Source organism: Arvicanthis niloticus, chromosome 22 (assembly GCF_011762505.2).
Source record: "Arvicanthis niloticus isolate mArvNil1 chromosome 22, mArvNil1.pat.X, whole genome shotgun sequence".
Taxonomy (NCBI): domain Eukaryota; kingdom Metazoa; phylum Chordata; class Mammalia; order Rodentia; family Muridae; genus Arvicanthis; species Arvicanthis niloticus.
In genome coordinates, this window is record NC_133429.1 from 48398418 (window position 1) to 48418225 (window position 19808).

At 51.0% G+C, this 19808-nt stretch overlaps 1 protein-coding gene across 2 annotated transcripts; it reads left to right on the forward strand.

Moving 5' to 3' along the window:
* The first annotated feature begins 22 nt into the window (after positions 1-22).
* Avil (advillin) lies at positions 23-19649 on the forward strand. Of its 2 annotated transcripts, XM_076920393.1 has the most exons (20): positions 23-746; positions 3281-3365; positions 4723-4797; positions 5993-6189; positions 7337-7445; positions 7542-7652; positions 7923-8125; positions 8554-8632; positions 8752-8850; positions 9505-9658; positions 9753-9853; positions 10313-10450; positions 10625-10783; positions 11421-11600; positions 13414-13559; positions 14021-14165; positions 15711-15899; positions 16398-16466; positions 17824-17949; positions 19324-19649. In XM_076920393.1, exons 2-20 carry the CDS (start codon positions 3300-3302, stop codon positions 19435-19437), a joined length of 2460 nt encoding a protein of 819 aa, XP_076776508.1. In that variant the 5' UTR covers positions 23-746; positions 3281-3299; the 3' UTR covers positions 19438-19649. The 2 variants fall into 2 exon arrangements, 1 of the variants encoding a protein (XP_076776508.1); XR_013106409.1 differs by lacking the exon at positions 19324-19649 and having other exon boundaries at positions 16398-17671; positions 17824-17945.
* The last annotated feature ends 159 nt before the right edge of the window (positions 19650-19808 follow it).

Below are 19808 nucleotides of genomic sequence, written 5' to 3' on the forward strand. Positions count from 1 at the left end.
CAGAACAAACACTGGGATTCTGATCCAGGTTACAGAGGTTGGACTACATAGCTCTTCTCTGGCCCGGGTTAGAGCCAACTCCCTCTCCCCCGGGTACTTGGCAAGCATGTGCTTGCTGTGCTTTGACTGCGGGTAGAGACTGAAGCCCTGGGGAATTGGAGGCTCCCATGCATGCTCTGGATGCTGCCAAACAGGAGCCATGGGAGTCAGAGCCCAGCATGGTTTCCGGGCACATAGTAGGACTCCATGAAACAAAACCTTTCCATACACCACAAAACCGCCCAGAATCATCATGCGGTCCTGAACATCCAGGCACAGTAAGGGAGCTCTAATCAGTCTCTTGTCATCGGCACAATACATTCATATCTACAATATGGCAAACTCATATCCTCCCTCACTGAATTATTGATGGGCAGTGCACTTTTAAAAAAATCAATAGACAGGGCGTGGAGCTGGAGTTAAAAGAAGCCTTTAAAAGTCTGCTCTTCTTGTTTTCACTGTTTTGAATAGGAGCAGATAAAGCTTTCCTCCCTGGTTTGAATAAGTCAAGCCCAGGGCTAGGTTGGCTGTGATTGGCCAGAGCTAGGAAAATGTGGTTATGATGCAAACACAAGCAAATATAACCCAGTGTCTGCGCTGTGCGGCCATTGCTGACCTGGGCTGCAGCACTTGAAGCCGCCTGCGTTGGGGTAGCTCGGCAGCACGTCACCTGCTGCTTTGCTGGAAGACGGAGGACAGAGGGTCAGGTAAGTCTACTCTGTGTCCTTCCTTGTCAGCGGAATGCTGAGTGTGGATGAGGCCAGAGGTGAAGAGACAGGGGCTGCACCTTCCCTGGCTTTTGTCCTCTGGGATGAAGCTTTGGAAAAACGGAACCAGGAGCTTGTGACCCACTTTGCAAACTTCACACTGAGAGGGGACCTGTAGAGCCCACTGAGTAAGTTGGGGACGTTCTTGAGGCTCATGGATTTGGGGCAACAAGACCCCTCTCATCTGTTCCTCTGTGGGGCAAGAGAAGTTTAAACCCAGTAGGTTACAAGCTAGTGGCTTGTAACCTGGAATCCCCAAAGCATACCCTGTGCCTGTGATGTTTGTAGCCCTCAGGACCCTGAGGCTGGTTAGGACTTGGAAAGACAAATAGACCCAGCTTTGGGGGAGTTTGATGTGGATGGATAGAACTGGGCTTTCTGGGTGTGGCGTTTCCTGAATCTTGGGTCTCTGATCAGCTCCTGCGTTCTGAAGGTCTATGGGGGCTCGGATTCACCATGCTAATGCGGCTGGTCCGGCTTTACCAATAACCAGAAATATGTCAGCTCTGGTCCCCTTTCCTGAGTGGGTCACGCATTGGACTCTAAAGTGAGAAAACTTGGCCTGAAGGAAACCTGAATATTTCCTGGTGATTCTGAGCTGTGCTGGGTGGGGCAGCACAAGTTATCAAATTAAATACCCAAACATTGGCAGTTCCGCGCCATGGCTCGGCTTTAGTCTGCAGCCGGCAGCACACAAAGGGATCTGGTTCTTAGGTGGTAATGGCATATCCTCTCCAAACCTGGTTTTATCCATTCAGGCCTGGTTTTATCCATTCAGAAAAGAATGGTCGGTGGAGTCAGACTTTTTTTTAAGGGGTGGGGCCCTGCTGGGGATGACAGACATCTACCATTTGAACTATACCCCATCATGCTACACTTAACAAGCCCCGTATATCACCAACTGTCAAACATCTGCACAATCTCGAGATCCCAGGCGATTTTGTCTTTTAATCCCTCCTAAGTCCATCCATCCCATCCTTGGCTTTGAGTCTTAGGAGAAACCAACCTAGCGATCGATCACTTGGCATACTGTGAGAGTGCAGTCTCCCTGTGGGTAGGACTTGAGAGGAGGCACATTCATTTGCAGAGCTACTCGGTAACCTTGTATTAACCCCAGCCAAGTGCTGACTACTGTGATCGGCGTGAGGGCCCATGGTCATCTTATCACTTCCCGGCCCTGTTCAGCTCTGTGGGCACTGGAAACCTCTAAGCTCACTGAAGACAAGCCTTCCAGAGAAGCTGGGTCTGTGTGGGACAGGCAAAGAGGCCACACCCATTTTCCCTGCTGGCACCCTTCAGCTCTTTGTCCTAGGTACAGGTGTTGTCCTTTCCCTTTTCTTCTGCAAGACCAGTTAATGTATGTTAGTGGTGATAAAGGGTTGTTACTGTTCTAGGACGATTTGCAAAATTAAAAATGGTAGTGCAGATCAGGTGGGTGGGTGGGTGGGGGCCAGGATCTTGGCAGGAGTCTGGGAAGAGGAGCTCAAGAATTGGGAGGAGGGGCTTCATTTGGAAATAACTTTTTCTGTCTGGATTTCCTATGAACCACTGAACTTGGTTTTGGAAAGGCTTAGCAGCATGAAAACATGTAAAATAGACTTTTTAGGTCAGGTATGAAAATGAAAGGTACAGACCTAGGTCTGGGGGTGGAAGCCTGTAACGCTGGCACTCAGGAGGCTAAGGCAGAAGGAGTTTATGACCAGCCTGGGCTATGTGGATAGATGCTGTGCTAATAAAATAAAATGTGCCGGGCTGTGGTGGCGCACGCCTTTAATTCCAGATCTTGGGAGGCAGAGGCAGGTGGAACTCTTTGAGTTCAAGGTCAGCCTGGGCTACAGAGTGAGTGCCAGCACAGCCAGGGTCTCAGAGACTTTTTCTTGAAAAAAGTAAAATGAAATGAAACCAAAAAGCTCGGCTATGGGGCCCATGCTAGCACGTCCACAGACAGATTAGATACTAGCTCTGTAAGCCTCATATGAACCACCAGGTGACAGGAAGATGGGCACTGCCTGAAAATGAGCCAGTGCGAGCAGTGGGTCAACATGAGCGTGACACTGTCAGGCTCAGGAATACTCGTTGCCCTTCCCCCGCCCCCCATGGAGAGATGGCACATACTGGGAATTTCAATTCCCAGCACTACTTCTGGTGACTCACGATTGCCTGTAACTCCAGCTTCACAGAATTTAACACATCAATGTGCATGTATATGTTTTAAAGGAAAAGTGTCATCAGTATGAACCAGAGCTCTTAACCAAGGTAGCAGCAGGTGGGAAACAAGCCTTTCAAGCAGGGATGGCCCAGCCAGGTCACTGTGTGAACTTGAACTGCCGTGGTGAAATGGTGTGGTGGTGGCACAGTGACATACCGAATGGGCATACAGCGTGATGGCTGATGAGACAGGGAAGTGTCCTAGGAGAAGCAATGGCTCCCTGTTCACTGTGAGGCGCGTCACCCCTGGCTTTGTGATATTTCAGTTCCAGGAAGACAGACGCTATGTCTCTGAGCAGCGCCTTCAGGGCCGTGAGCAATGACCCCGGGATCATCACGTGGAGGATTGAGGTGAGCAGAGTGGGAGCCACACCCACCCTGACCACTGGGATCTGAACTTGTGGCTACAGAAGGTCAGCATCAGAGGGCAGGTTTCCCCAACCTTGAACCTCCCAGTGACTCAGTGTAGGTCCCCAAGCAGAATCACGCTTGTCCTTCATCTGGGCATCTGGTTGGTGAGTCTATGCTTCCAATAAACATCTCAGAAAGACAGGTCCCTTACCCGAAGACTCTTGGCTACTGGTCAGAACATGTCTGGTTCCTACCAGCTTTGGGGTGGGACGTGCTATACAGACAGGCACTGCTCATCTCTTTATCCTGTGGACTTGGTCTCTGGGGTGGCTCTGTACTCTGGTCTGGGTGCACCTACCAGATACCAGGATATGCTTACCTCTACTTAGTCAGTTGCTGCAACCTGAACCAACAAGTAAGATTTCCCCCTACCCCGCCTAGTCCCAAATCGTGAGTCACAATCTCTCAAGGCTTGTGAGAATCCAGTATTCCCGGTGCCAGGCTCCTCACTTCAGAATGAATAGGAAGGGCTGGATGGATGGAGATAGGTGTGTGCAGGCAAGCCTGGTGACTGAGTGCAAGTCCTGGGGCCCACACAGTGGAAGAAGAGAAGCAACTCTGAGTTTCTCTGACCGTCATGTGTACAGTGTGGCATACAATAAGCAACTGTAGGGTAAAAAGGAACAGACAGGAACCAACCTGGACTCACGAAGTGTATTTAATCTTTTCACACCTAACATCTGGGTTTTATAGAACATGCACAGACTGCTACAGGCTTGCCTCACTCGGATATACACAGAAAGTGTCATTTGTAACTGAGGCCGTGTGAATGGTCCTCCTGAGATGAGCAAATCAGGGCCCCACAACCCAGACTGACCGTGGGACACTCAGCCTGGAGCACCGCATGCCGCTGGCATTCTCTCTGCTGTCTGCCTCCTCTCCTGCTCTGCTTCCCAGAGAAGGGCAGCCTGGTGGCTCTAGGCAGTCAGTCATGAGCAGAGGGTTGGACACTCTGTCCGGACTACAGACAGTCTACACAGCTCAGATGAGAGTTACTTGACAGTTACACCCAACTCTTTCCCCTGCTGTGGGCTTTGGGAGCTCACAAGCCTCCCCAGGAGACTGCAGATGAGACCAAGGGGAGGCTATGGGGAAGGACACCAGAACACTTAGACCCAGAGTACTCCCAGAGAGTGCTCCCAGAAGCCAGAGCAGTGGTCTTGTTCTGGACCGCCGCCTGCCTGTAAAGACAGGAAGATGGCCCCTCTGCTACCTGTGCCAGCGACAGGAGAGGGGGGCTGTGGGGAAGGCAGGAATGAGGTGTGTGTACAGCTGCATACTCTGCTAATCCTTCTAGAAAATGGAGCTGGCGCTGGTGCCCCTGAGTGCTCACGGCAACTTCTACGAGGGAGACTGCTATATCATCCTCTCGGTGAGCAATGCCGTCCACAGCCATGCTCTCCCCTCAGCAGGCAGATGGTGAGAGGAATGGGGCTCTGGGGTTCCCAGTGTCTGTCTAGACTCTTCCTTGCATTGACAGACAAGGGCCACCATCAGGCCTGGGTTGTGATCGTGCGTATGTCAGACAGTGAGCCTGGGCTCTCAGTCCAAACCTCCTGGGTGTAAGCCGTCCACACCCGCGTGCACATGTGCACACACGACACACTTGCCCCAGGGGCTCAGCCGCTTGGGAGAGAAAGGGTTTACTGCTTGTAGACCTGAGGAAAGTCAGGCCAGGAGCTCAAGGCTGGAACCTGGAGGCTGGAATTGAAGCAGAGACCACCACGGAGCAATGCTGCTTACTGACTTGCTTCCTGTGGCTTTTTAAAATAGACCTCAGGACCACCTGCACAGGGGTGGCCCCACCCACAGTGGGCTGAGCCCTCCCCCACCAGTCATCGATCAGGAAAACATTACAGACAAGCCCACGGGCCTCTGATGGAAGTGCTCTTTAATCGGTGTTCTTCCTCCCAGATAACCCCAGCTTGGGGCAAATTCGCAGGATAGACGGTCCATGCCTATAGTTATAGCACTCAGGAAGATCACGACTCCAAGGTCAGCCTGGGCTACACACTAAATCCTTGACTAACCGGGGCTATAGGTAAACATTCTGTCTCCAAAACCCAAAAGAATAGGGCCTAGTGGCACACACCTATGATCCCAGCACTTGAGAGGTTGAAACTAGGGAGATTAGGAGTTCAAGCCCTGCCTCAACAAGTTTGACTAGCGTGGGCTATACAACAACCTGTTTGTTTTTTTTTTTTTTTTTAAATCAAACCTTTTCCTCATCCTACTGGAGGAATAACATCACACGGACAGTGCTAACAGCCTTGTAGTTCTGTGAGCGCAGGGAAACCCAACTGGGGAAAGGCTCGCCACTTTAGGAATAGCAAGTGGTCAGCTTCCCCAATGTGGGAAGGAAGTAGGGCTGTCAGAGCTTCAGTGGGCCTGCACACGGGTGGGGCCAGCTCCATACAGAGAACGAAGGACTGCTTGTGTGAAGGGGCTTTGCTTTGCAGCCCCTAGGACAGGGCATGCTGGGGCCTTCCCACACCAGAGAAATCCACAGGATAACAGAGGTGAGCTTAGACCTGACCTCTGACCTCTGACCTCTGGCTACATCCCAGACCCGGAAAGTGGGCAGCCTTCTCTCCCAGAACATCCACTTCTGGATTGGGAAGGACTCCTCCCAGGACGAGCAGAGCTGCGCGGCCATCTATACCACACAGCTGGACGACTACCTGGGAGGCAGCCCCGTGCAGCACCGTGAGGTCCAGTACCATGAGTCCGACACCTTCCGTGGCTACTTCAAGCAGGGCATCATGTGAGTAGCCATGCACGGAGCAGAGACAGATACCACAGTTTCCAGGAGAGGAAATTAAAGGGTCAGTGTGCCTTTGAAGTAACCTGAGAGATGCAAAGCAAAGCAACCTGAGCCCATCTGAACAGTGCAAATCAGAGCAGGGTGGGGCTGAGGGCTGGGCCAGCTGTGAGGAGCCACCACAGCCTCACCCCTGCAGGAGAGGGTGAGGGTCAGTGCTTCGTTCTGGAGTGTACTGGGACTATAAATTGTGAGTCCCATCTCTCAGAACAACCCCTCACACACCCAGGCCTGTAAGGACCCATGATCTAGGGTGTTCCTGACTGTGTTAACAGTGGGAGGAGACTGTGGTCAACGTACATGTCTGTCACAGAAAGACATGTGTCAGTCACCTAGCACACATGAGCAAAGACACAGACGGGGTCTATAACAGAATGACAATCTCTGTTTATGAAAGTCGTGCACATGGGTGACAGGACATGCTTTACTGGAATGAAGGAGGGACGTGAGACTGCCAGAGTAAGATGAGGCAGGGAAGGCTGGAGAGATGCCTCCTCGGTGGTTAAGAGCACTGACTGCTCTTTTAAAGGTCCTGAGTTCAATTCTTGGCAACCACATGGTGGCTCACAACCATCTGTAATGGGATCTGATGCCCTCTTCTGGTGTGTTTGAGACAGCTACAGTGTACTCTACATAAAATAAATAAATATTAAAAAAAAAAAGAAAAGAAAAGAAAAGAAAGATGAGGCAGGGAGAGTTCTGGGAGGCCACAGGCAGGTGCTGGGATGCATAGACACATAACATGAATGCTGGGGTACATAGACATGTAACATGAGGGCCGTGGCACACTCCTGTAATCCCAACCTATGAGGTTCCCTCCGCCTCACCACTACTCTTCCCATCCGTGGGACTTCTCATAGTCTCTCAGCTCAAATGTCCCTTCAGGAAACCCCGCCCACCCTGAGTCACAGACCTACCTTTGGGGCAGCAGGGGCAGCATCTGTTTACTTTGATCATTTGTTATTATAAGCGACGTGGACAGAGGCCAATGTCTCTCAGTAGTCTTCCCAGAACCTTAATTCTCAGGAATCTTCCCAGAACCTAGCTCGTAGCAGGTGCACGACAAATAACTGGATCAATATCCCCTCAGCTATAAGAAGGGGGGCGTGGCCTCTGGGATGAAGCACGTGGAGACCAACACCTATGATGTGAAGAGGCTGCTACACGTAAAGGGGAAAAGAAATGTCCGTGCCACTGAGGTAAGGCCCACCCACGCATGAGTGTCCCACCCAGGCTGGGCGCTCCCGCCCTGGTGCCTCAGATCGCCCCAGACCACTCTGACTGCTCACACGCAGGTGGAAGTGAGCTGGGACAGTTTTAACAGAGGCGATGTCTTCTTGCTGGATCTTGGGATGGTCATCATCCAGTGGAACGGCCCGGAGAGCAACAGTGGGGAACGTCTCAAGGTCTAGCCTAATTCCTTTCCTCCAGGCCTGGCGTCCAGCAGGGCTCCCCCTCTTGGGTGCCATTTTCCTTTGCCTTCTGTGCTTGCTGACCCCCGGGAGCCCAGAGGGAATCCTGCCTTAGCATAGACTCTGCCTTGCAGACAGGCCAAGGTCATGTCTCACTCCTCAGCATTTTCGTAATTTGTCTGCAATCCCGGTGGCTCCCACAGAAGCCATCAGGAAGGAAAACGCACCAGCTGAGCTGAGTGCCTCCTTTGGCTTCTCTGGCAGGCTATGCTTTTGGCAAAGGACATTCGGGACAGGGAGCGAGGGGGCCGTGCTGAAATCGGGGTGATTGAGGGAGACAAAGAGGAGGCCAGCCCAGGGCTGATGACAGTCCTCCAGGATACCCTTGGCCGACGTTCCATTATCAAGCCTTCAGTTCCTGATGAGATCATGGATCAGCAGCAGAAATCAAATATCATGTTATATCAGTGAGTGTTTTAGCTTGGCTGTGGGCTGGAGGCTGGGTGTGGGAATATGTCCTCTAGAACAGCAAGTACTCAGCTTGGGCAGAGGCATCTGCCTTGGCTCCTGGTTCATCCTTTTAAATGTATCTCCTACGAGGAGCTCAGAAACAACCCCTCTCAGAGAGGCAGCTATCCTCTCTTCTTATTCAAAAGTCTCCTGGCCTGTGGGTGCGACCTTTCTGGTGTATCCATGCCTAGGGCTGTGGATGGGACAGTTTGGGAGAGAGACCCACAGTATCCTCTGGAGAACAGAGTATATCTCCCTCTTGGTATTCAAGCTGTGTCTATCTCAAGAAGTCCACTCTGCCCAGAAATGCCACACTGAAACATCATTTTAGCTATGGGATACTTCCCAAAGGGAAGGCACAGGCTAAATCTCACTCCTTCACCAGTGTCTCCGACTCAGCTGGGCAGCTGTCAGTCACAGAGGTGGCAACCAGGCCCCTGGTCCAGGACCTACTCAACCACGATGTAAGTAGTCGAGAGGGGGCTTTGCTTGAGGAAACCAGAGGTCACTTTGAAGGCAGATTCTGGGCAAAGTCCTCTCTATCTTGAGTTTGAGTAACTGTACTTATCCCTGCCTGATTCAGGACTGCTACATCCTGGACCAAAGTGGCACCAAGATCTACGTGTGGAAAGGCAAGGGAGCCACCAAGGTTGAGAAACAGGCGGCCATGTCCAAAGCCCTGGTAGGAGCTGGAGACATGCAGTGCTGGCTGAATCTTCTGCCATTATCGCTATAGACATGTGCCCAAACACACCAGGCACTTGAGCCCAGTGACATATATGAGCTTGCCGACTGGGATACGAGTGTAGGTTTGACCTTTTCCAGCTGAGTGTTCCAGGCCAATGAACACCTCTGAGCTTCAGCTTCCCAATATCTAACAGGGGTGATCCCTGTCTCCCAGAACCACTGTAAGATAAAACCAATTCGTGAAGTGCTCAGAACCATACTTGGCACACAGAACCTGCCCTCAGAAGGTGCTGTTGCTATGGAAGGGGTGTCACATGTCCAGATTAGGGTGGGGACTCAAGGAGCATTTATTAAATTCTGCGGACCCAGCATGGGATGTGCTTACAAGGAACAAATGAGCAAATGACTATGAAACAGTCAGTAGAGGCGCATAGTAGGTCCTGCAAAATCAATGCATAACGGCCATAATCATGGCAGTTTAATGAAGAGACACCAAAAATGTGAGGCAGAAATTGGGTATGATCCCCAGGGTCAGAGAGGAGAGAATCCCACCACCTGACTTCAGATAGTGAGGTACCAGATGAGCCAACACTCAGTAGGTACCCTGGCTGACATGCTTTTGTGTGTGTGCGGGATATGGGGACTGCAGGATTTCATCAAGATGAAGGGATATCCCAGCAGCACCAACGTGGAGACAGTCAACGATGGCGCAGAGTCGGCCATGTTCAAACAGTTGTTCCAGAAGTGGTCGGTGAAGGACCAGACCTCCGGCTTGGGGAAAACATTCAGCATTGGTAAAATCGGTGAGATTTTGCCAGGTGTATCTTCTTCTGCTGGGACCCTAGAAAGAGGCTCGAGTGTCTGCTCACTTGGCTTTTCCCACCTCTTTCTCTGCAGCTAAAATCTTCCAGGACAAGTTTGATGTGACTCTGTTACACGCCAAGCCAGAAGTGGCTGCGCAGGAGAGGATGGTGGATGACGGCAACGGCAAGGTGGAGGTGAGACCAGTGAGGGCGGCGCTCAGCCTCTGGGGTGTTCCTGCTGTGGAGGAGGGCATTCTGTATGCTTCTTTCTCCATTCCACGCTTCCATACTGTCTAAGAAGTGTGGGGCTGGCTGTTAACCACTTCAGGAAAGTGAGAGACACTTTCCCCAATGCTCTATCCCCTGGAAGATATGTTCAAGTCACCTGTGAAGATCTAGGCTACTTAACGGGAGGCTACTTAACGGGAGGCCCTGGACCCGTGTGACCTGGGACAGTTCTCAGGATTCAAGTCTTGCAAATGTGATGGGCCTTCAGGGCACAGAGGACCCAGGCGGGGAGGGGCACGCACTTGGGATGGATGTTAGTGCTTCATCCCCACTTGGGGTTTGTTCAACACTGCCCAGTTCCCTTCTGGTGGAATTGCCTGAACAGGATGCCCATCTCTGAGGGACTGTGTCTCCTCTTGTGCCCAGGTCTGGAGAATTGAGAACCTAGAGCTGGTCCCTGTGGAATACCAGTGGCATGGCTTCTTCTACGGGGGAGACTGTTATCTGGTTCTCTACACGTATGATGTGAACGGGAAACCTCATTACATCTTGTACATATGGCAGGTAGGCCAGGTGCAGGCTCTCAGCACAGTATAAGGTCCAGGGGCCTCCCTGGGAAACCCTGTTACATCTTGTACACCTGGCATCTTGTACATAGGCCAGGTGCAAGCTCTCAGTGCAGTACTGGATCTAGGGGACTCCTTGGACACTGGGTTCACTCGCTTCTCACCACTGCAGGGCCGCCACGCCTCCCAGGATGAACTTGCAGCCTCGGCTTACCAGGCGGTGGAGGTGGATCAGCAGTTTGGGGGAGCCCCTGTGCAGGTCCGGGTTAGCATGGGGAAGGAGCCACGCCACTTCATGGCCATCTTCAAAGGAAAGATGGTTATCTACGAGGTGAGGACCTACAGACAAAACTTCATCCTGTTCAGGGATGCTCTGAGCTGAGGAACCAATAAAGAGCTACCAGCCAGGCAGGGGTCGGGTGATGGTGTGTGTGTGGCGGAATGAACAAGGCTTAGCTTAGACAACTTCCTTAGCAAAGGAGGCGCTTGGTCTGAGACATCCAGGAAAATCTCAAGCTACTATCTAGCCAGTGCTCATGGTCTTTCGCATTCTGTGCTGCAGGATCTGTACAGCAGTAGTAGCCTGTTACCCAGCCTGCACCCGTCCAACACTGTTCTGCCCCTCCTTAGTCACTGCCCAGGTGTGTCCCTCTCCTAGTCTTAGGCCCGCTTCTTCCATGGAGCCCTGGCAGAAGCCTGGGCAGGCAACGCAGACACTCAGGTATGGGTCATCTCTCAAGTCTGACATCAGGTTCTTCTCTTGCCCTATATAAGTCAATTTCCCAACCTCACTCTCTTCCTGTGCGCGGTGGAATAACACCTGCATGGCAGAATTACTCGAGGTCAGTGAGTGAACCTTTCCCATCAGCCTAGGGGATCCTGAGGGGTAAAGACATATGCAGCCCATCTGGCGTTCACAGCCCCGTGCAGAGCTATGAAGGTCTGGACTCTGCTTTTCTTCTCTCGAGGGCGGGACTTCCAGGAAGGGAAATGCAGAGCCTGACCCTCCAGTAAGGCTCTTCCAGATCCACGGAAACAACAAATCCAATACCAAAGCAATGGAGGTCTCAGCCTCTGCTTCCTCCCTCAACTCCAACGATGTCTTTCTGCTTCGGACTCAGGCGGAGCACTACCTGTGGTATGGCAAGGTGAGATGGCTGCCGGGACCTTCTAGTTAGTCCCTTGGGATTCGCTACTGCCCTGGCTCCGCCCTCAGCCCTGTCAGGTAAAGAATAGGACACCTAAATTCAATCCCCAGCAACACAAAAGGCTGAAAGTGGGAGCTCCTATCTGTAACCCCAGTGAGCACACAGGCGTGCACGCACACACGTACACTCACACACGCAATCTATGTACACACAAATGTACACACACACATTCCTACACCCACATACACACATATGTACACACATCTACATACATGCATGTACCCACCCATACATACACACGTTTGTACACTCATTCACAAACATACATGTATGCACATCTATGTACAAACATACACACACATAGGTATACTCACACACATATGTATACACATCTACATACACACACACACACACACACAATTCTGGGTCTAAAAAGATGGCTCAACAGAGATGCCTCCTGCAATAGACCTGGGTTCAGTTCCCCCATGGTGACTCACAACCATTTGTAAATCCTGTTCCAGGGGATCTGACACACTCCTGATCTCTCTAGGCACTGCACATACTTGCGGCACATACCTACACACACATACATGTGAACAAAACACTCATACAAGTAAATCTTTTAAAAGCACCAATGAACAAAAACCTCCTTACACAGAGTTGTACACACACGTGCAAAGCACATTTATTCACAATGCCCTCAAATTCGAAGCGGTCTGGATGATGGATGAACATGGATACATTCCTTCAATGGACTATTACTCAGCAATAAAGATGGAAGGACCACTCATGCAGACAACAGGGAGTCTCCAAGTGACAACAGTCTCTTGCCAAGTGAAAGACTCTGGTCTCCAAGGCTGGATGTTACATGCTTCCACCTAAGACAGCGGAGAAATGGCTGGACTGTCCTAATGGAACACAGCTTAGCCTATGTCAAGAGTCCAGGACTCAGGGCTTGACTTCAAAGGGGTAGGAATTAGGGAGAACTAAAGAATTTTCACTGTAATTGCACTGTGGGGACAGAGATCTGTTTAAGTCATGTGGAGACCAACAGACTCAATCTTACTATAATAAAAAAAAATAAGATTGAAGCCTAGCGGTGGCGGCACATGCCTTTCATCCGAGCACTCGGGAGGCAGGTGCCGGGCAGTGGTGGCACATGCCTTTCATCCAAGCACTCGGGAGGCAGGTGCCGGGCAGTGGTGGCACATGCCTTTCATCCGAGCACTCGGGAGGCAGGTGCCGGGCAGTGGTGGCACATGCCTTTCATCCGAGCACTCGGGAGGCAGGTGCCGGGCAGTGGTGGCACATGCCTTTCATCCGAGCACTCGGGAGGCAGGTGCCGGGCAGTGGTGGCACATGCCTTTCATCCGAGCACTCGGGAGGCAGGTGGATCTCTGAGTTTGAGACCAGCATGAGTTCCAGGACAGCGAGTGCTTTACAGAGAAATCCTGTCTCCAAACAAATAAACAAACAAAACCAAAACAACAACATAATGAAAGTTACAAGCTAGGCCTGGGGATACAGGGCTCGCTACAGAGGCAGAGCATTTGCTGTGTATGTGTAAGACCCAGGGTTTATATCAGCGGAAATTGTGTGCTACGATTCCAGGTGAGGCTAAAACAGAGGTGACTTCTGTGTAGGAGCACTGTGGGTTTCAGAGCAGGCCTGTCCTGTGCCTGCATGTCCAGTCTTCCCCCCTCTCCCCATCCTGGGGCACTGAAGCTCGGAGCTGATTCTAGTTTCGGAAGCCTGGCATCCCTATCAATGTGCCCTGTGTCTCTAACACCCGTGTCCTTCTCGCCCCGCTCAGGGGTCTAGTGGGGACGAGCGGGCAATGGCTAAGGAGCTGGTTGAGCTTCTCTGTGATGGCAATGCGAACACTGTGGCTGAGGGCCAGGAGCCACCTGAGTTCTGGGACCTTCTGGGAGGAAAATCACCCTACGCTAACGACAAAAGGTAAGTGAGCAGTCAGTCCTGTCTTCTTGGCTGCCCTGGCCAGTGGCCCATACAAATCCTGAGAGTCCCTCACAGCTTTAAGTATTCTAGGCTGGGGCCACAGCTTAGTCAACAAAGTCCGTGTGCAAACACAAGGACCTGAACTCCATCCCTAACAGATGGAAACCAGCATCGCAGGCCTGCCATCCCTGTGCTGAGGACAGGGGGGTGGGGGTGGGGGGGACAGCAGGATCCTTCAGACTTGCTGGTGGGTTAGTCTAACCAAACTGACACACTCCAGGCCCCGGGAAACCTGTCTCAAAACACTACAGTGCAGAGCTATGGAAGAAGACACCCAACGCTCTTTCATATGTCTTCATATGGACACGCACACACACCACACACACACACACACACACACACACACACACAGTTAACATGATTCCTATGCAGCTCTGTCCTTCTACATGACTGTACTGCAGGCTGCAGCAAGAAACCCTGGACGTCCAGGTCCGGCTCTTTGAATGTTCTAATAAGACTGGCCGGTTCCTTGTTACCGAGGTCACGAACTTCACCCAGGATGACCTGAGCCCAGGTGATGTGATGCTCCTGGACACCTGGGACCAGGTAAGACACAGCCGCAAAGTTCAGGCTGCTGGCAAAGGTCTCCACAGTTTGGGCTTGTTCCTGTATGGCACCCCACCCAGGACGAAAGCGGGCCCAACTAAGTCGAGCGTCCTCGGGGGCTGCTGGAGAGCCTGCTTTACGTCACGGCCAGAAGAGACTGAGGTCTAAGCCCGCCAGCCTTAAGCCAGGGTACTGACACATGTCTGGAGTCTAAGCAGCTAGCACACAGAGCTGGGAGGGTCCAAATAAAGTCTGAGGCCAGCCTGGGCCTCCCCGCCCCCACTCAGTCTCAAAAAGCTAAATAATAATAATAATAATAATAATAATAATAATAATAATAATAATAATGTCGGGCCAGCAAAACAGCCCAGTGAATAAAGGTGCTTGCCACCAACAATGACAACTAGAGTTCAATCCCCAAGGCCCACCAGATGTGAAGCAAGAATGGATTCTGCAAGTTGTCCTGTGACCTCCACAACTACACTGTGACACACATATCCTCACATCCACCAAATAGATACAATAGAAAAATTCGAGCCAAACAAAACAAAACTTTGCTCTTAGCACCCAGGGAATTTTCTCACCTTATTTTGGAAAACAAAGCATAGCATAGGTCCTGCCCTGGTTTGAGGATGATAGCAGATTCTAGAGACTATGGGCTTTTTAGGCAGCAGGCGAATGATATGTCTTCCTGTCTGTGCCATTCCCCTCCTTGCTAATGAGCCTTCAGTGTTCACAGGTCGGATGGAGGGGCCAGGCAGAGAAGCCGCTGAGTGTGTGAAGCGTTCAGTGCGGTTGGCAGCCGGGCTCTGGGGAGGAAACGGTGCTGGACAGCAGGATGCGGAATCCTGCCAGAGAATACAACAAGCCTGGCAGAGTAGCTTGTGCCTGCAGTCCCAGCACCAGGGAGGCTGAGGCAGGAGAATTCCTGTGAGTTCAAGGCAAGAGTAGGCTTGAGGCTAGCCTGGGCTAGAGAGTGAGATCCAGTCAAAACCAAACAAATAAACACACAAAGATGTGAGACAAGAGTAAGACACACCTGGGATCCAGCGGAGAAGCCGCTGTGGGCTCTGGGGGCTCCGACCCATCACACCAGCAAGCAAAATGGACCACACAGAGAGAGGCGTGGTGAGGGGACATCTGCTGTGGTCCAGCTCGTGAGTCTAGTGACTCTCTGGATCCAGGGCTACAGACCTGCCTCTCAGTTCTGTCCTATGTGACTGAGGGCTCAGGCTTACCAAGAACAAACATTCCCATAGGGTAGGCACTCAGACAGGAATGCTACATTTGGCTTCTCTGAGGTTTGAGGCACACCGAGACAGCATGAGGGGTGCTTTGTAGGCTGTTCATTCAGAAAACTGCAGTTCGGATGTGAAAACTTAGAAGATACCCATAGCAACTGAAATCACAAAACCAAGCTGCTTCTGGAACCTTCCTCTTCGGAGCACAAATGAGTCTGTGACTGGAGGGAAGGGGGTGATGAACAGCACGCACAGCAGCTCTCAGTCCTGCGGACCCACTAACAATATGAAATTGGTGCGATAGGTGTTCCTGTGGATAGGAGCTGAGGCCAACGCCACAGAGAAGAAGGGGGCCCTCTCGACTGCCCAGGAGTACCTGGTAACACACCCCAGTGGCCGAGATCCCGACACACCGATCCTGATCATCAAACAGGGCTTTGAGCCCCCCACCTTCACAGGCTGGTTCCTGGCATGGGACCCTCACATTTGGAGTGTAAGAAAAGTAGAAACTGAGGATTCTGTTCTGACTGTCCTGAGCCTCAGAACCTGGGGGGTGGGGGAGACCTGCTGTTCCCGAGCCAAGTAAAACCAGGCCCTCATTCCCGCCCCCCCTCACCTCCCCACCCCTCATCCTTGTCCTGCTTCCCTTTTCCTCAGCTTTGTCTCCGTGGCAGGGAGTCTAGTCAGTCCCCAGCTGTGTCAGCAGGAGGCAGTGAGGAACTGTGACACCTGTCTACACACGTTCACAATCCTGACAGTCCATGCAAAGTCACGGTGGGCCAGTGGCAAGAAATCAGGCGTCTGACACCCACCCACCGGCTCGTTCTTGCCACCAAAGAATGTTGGTCACATGTAACTGAACCAGAGAGTATACCCAAGTGCTTCACGGTTCTACCCTGTTTTGCTTTTCCTGATAATACACACCAGGCCTACGATGCCTGTTCCCCGTTGTCAATAAATATCTCGTTCTATTTTTTCTGTCTCTTTCTAGGAAGGAAAATCATATGAGCAGTTAAAGAGTGAGCTGGGGGACAACACTGCTATCGTGCGAATCACCACTGTGAGTCGGGGGTCACACTTAGAGAAGAGAGAGAGTGTGGCAGATGCCCTCCTGTCTTTAAGAACTTCTCCAGTTGTCCACTTGGATACAAAGGGCTTTTGTTGTCTGTCCTGTTGTGTCCTGTCTGAGGTGTAAACTAGTGAACTGCACCCATCCACAGAGGTTATTTTAAGGAATAGAAAAGCAAGTCTCAAGCACTTGAGAAGCAAATGTGGGAGAACTATGAGTTCTGGGAGGGGAAAAAGCAGGTCTCAGAGCCAAGTTCCTAATTTTCTGCATTCCAGAGCATGGTAGGTATGTGGGGGAGGGGGTTGGAGAGTTGGCTCTGCAGCTAAGAGCACCTGCTGCTCTGCCAGACTCCAGGCACCTGTGTTGGGCAGCTCACAAGGGACTGTCACTACAGCTCCAGAAGTCTGTATTCCTCCGGACTGCAGGAGCAGCCATATCCAACCCCTAAACCCATATACATAATGTGCAAAATAAATAAATGAAAGGGTTTAAGGTCAGCCATGCTACATAGTGAGTGGAGGGCCAGCCTGGGGTATATGAGACCCTGCCTCAAAAAAAAAAAAAAAAAAAAAAAAAAAAATAAAGAACGAAAAAGAAAGAAAGAAAGAAACAACAAAAGAAGGAAAGAACCGTAAGAACAAACTTAACTATTACCCTCTCCGCCTTTCCAGAGAGATTAAGATTCTTGTTAGCAGTTCTCAGGAACAAGCTTCTAACACCATAGTGGCTTAGGCCACTGACTCCTATTTTAACAGCTACAAGTGGAGCTTGCAGCCAGCACCCAGCAGCGCTGGGATGACAGGACAGGATGCACAGCACACGGAGGTCCAACATTTACACCTTGTCCTCTGGGATCTGCTAACTCAGATCCCAAAGCTAACGGGATGCCGTTAGAGTCTTTAAAGTGTACAGAAGCACGGCTTCAGTCTGAAGGCATTTAGCGACTGGAAACGTAGACCCTAGATAAAAACTTAAATAGAAGGTATATGATCGTGGCATTTGTAAACTCCTGTGACCAGCATTTGTGACTCCTGGCAAGAGGTGTACAGTTCAGCAGCAGAGTACCTGCCTAGCACGCGCGAGGCTTTGGCTCCAGTTCCCAGCACTACATAAACAAACATTTATATGTCACGGATGAGAAGACCCAAGTGCCGATGTGGCTCTAAGGGCTCACACTGGACCTGCTGAATCAGCAGGTTTGTTATGCGTCCAGGTTTAGGAACCGCCGTTCTGAAAGATGTTCACAAAGGATGGAGAGGCACAAGCCAAAGTGTAAACCTTATACACGCAGGGAACCGAGGCCACGCAGACGTCGCTCTACCTGCATCTGTGTTCTTCTCTTATGCAGGACATGAAGAACGCAACGATCTCCCTGAATTCTAGTGAAAGCGAGCCAAAGCACTACCCTGTGGAAGTTCTGCTAAAAGGTCAGAACCAGGAGCTGCCTGAGGATGTGGACCCCGCCAAAAAGGAGGTGAGTGGTTGTGTGACTGAACATGGGGGCGGAGTTCCCATGGGTGAAGCACTGGCTTGGAGCAGATCAGTCTCACTGCAGGAACTCAAGGGGCCTCTGAGCTACTGAGTCAATTCAAGGGCTCCTCCTTGAATTTTTTCCTCCTGCTGCAGGAATCCATCTGGTAGCTTCTGTGCACCTAGTTCAGCCATCATGCACTACTGTGAACTAACCTGTTTCCCCTCCATTCCCCAAATCCTTCCCTAGTATAACAGTAAGTAATAGCCGGGAAGTTCCCAAAAGCTCTATTTAAACCACATGGGGGCTGGAGAGATGGCTCAGCGGTTAAGTGCATTAGACGGTCTTCCAGAGGTCCTGAGTTCAATTCCCAGCAACTACCTGGTGATTCACAACCAACTATAGTGAGTTCTGACACCTTCTTCTGGCATACAGGTGTACATACAGGTAGAGCACTCATACACATAAAATAAATGTTTAACAAATAATAGTTAAAAAAAAATAAAATAAATCACCTCATGGGCTGGCAGGATGAGTCAGTGGGTTAAGGTGTTTGCCATCAAACTTAATAACTTTTCCGTAATGTCTTCCCTAGCCAAATCTTAAGCATCTAGACTATAATGTTCTTAGAAGCAGAGGCTGCAGGTCAGTTGAGCTTGGTGGCTCATGATTGTAACCCCAGCACTGTGGGGACTGAGGCAGGAGGGTCACCAGTTTCCAAGCAAACCTGGGCTATGCAGTAACTTCTGTGATAGCCTGGGTTATGGTAAGATGCTGTCTCAGAAAATAACAACAACAGCAACAACAACAATAAAGGCCGTAGCTTAGATCTCCACATGGACACCACATTGGAATGATCTTGTCCTGCTCACATTTTAAGGATCCTGGGGTACTCGGGGTACAGTGCAGTGGTACAGCACATTCTCAGGTTCCTCAAGAGAGCAGTCCAGGGTTCACACCCTAACACCAAAACTAAGTATTCAACAAGAATGGTAGGTAGGGCTTGAAGCAAGATAAATACTTGATCATCCATCCATCCAAAATCAAATGTTTATAATTTATCCATAATGTATAATCCATTCACTGCCTATCAGGCAAGGGGCCAGGACCGGATGGAAAGCCCAGCCAGTCTTCATCCACTGGCTTAATGGGCCTCCATGACCAAAGAACAATGTAGGCTTGTTTCAGCCTTCCTCTCCCAGGGCCAACCTATCTATCACTTGACTATGTTCTAGGGCTCGCGTCCCCTTGCAAGCTTGTGTGCCTAGGCAAATACACAGCCATGCAGCTCCTTCCCCTGTCCCCTCCCTCCAGCTCACTTGCACGCATTACTGAAATACACTGTCTTCTTTCTCACCACAAATTCTGTTTTCTCAGAATTACCTCTCAGAACGAGACTTTGTGTCTGTGTTTGGCATCACGAGAGGGCAGTTTGCTGCTCTGCCTGGCTGGAAACAGCTCCAGCTGAAGAAAGAAAAGGGCCTTTTCTAGAGCAAGGCGTGCGTCTGCTGCCCGACCACGGGAGAGAACAAACGCACAGTGCCAACAGCAGCGAGGAGTTCGCCTACCAACTGAGCCCAACGAGGCTGCTTCAGATACGACACATCTCAAGACGGCGTAGTCTCTCTTGAATTCATCCTTGCATTTCTTAGTTGCTATACACTAGATGCTGACTGCTGGCCTTTTGTGGTCCTTTAGCTAAAGCTGTAGCCAAGAGCGTGAAAGGAGAGAGTGGAGAGAACTAGGGAACTAACATCAGGACCCACATCTGCTTCCAACTATACCTTGCAATCCGCAAAGCGGTGGGGTTACCACACACTCCCTGCAGGCCGGCTCCAAGTGCCCAGGTCTACCGTGAATCC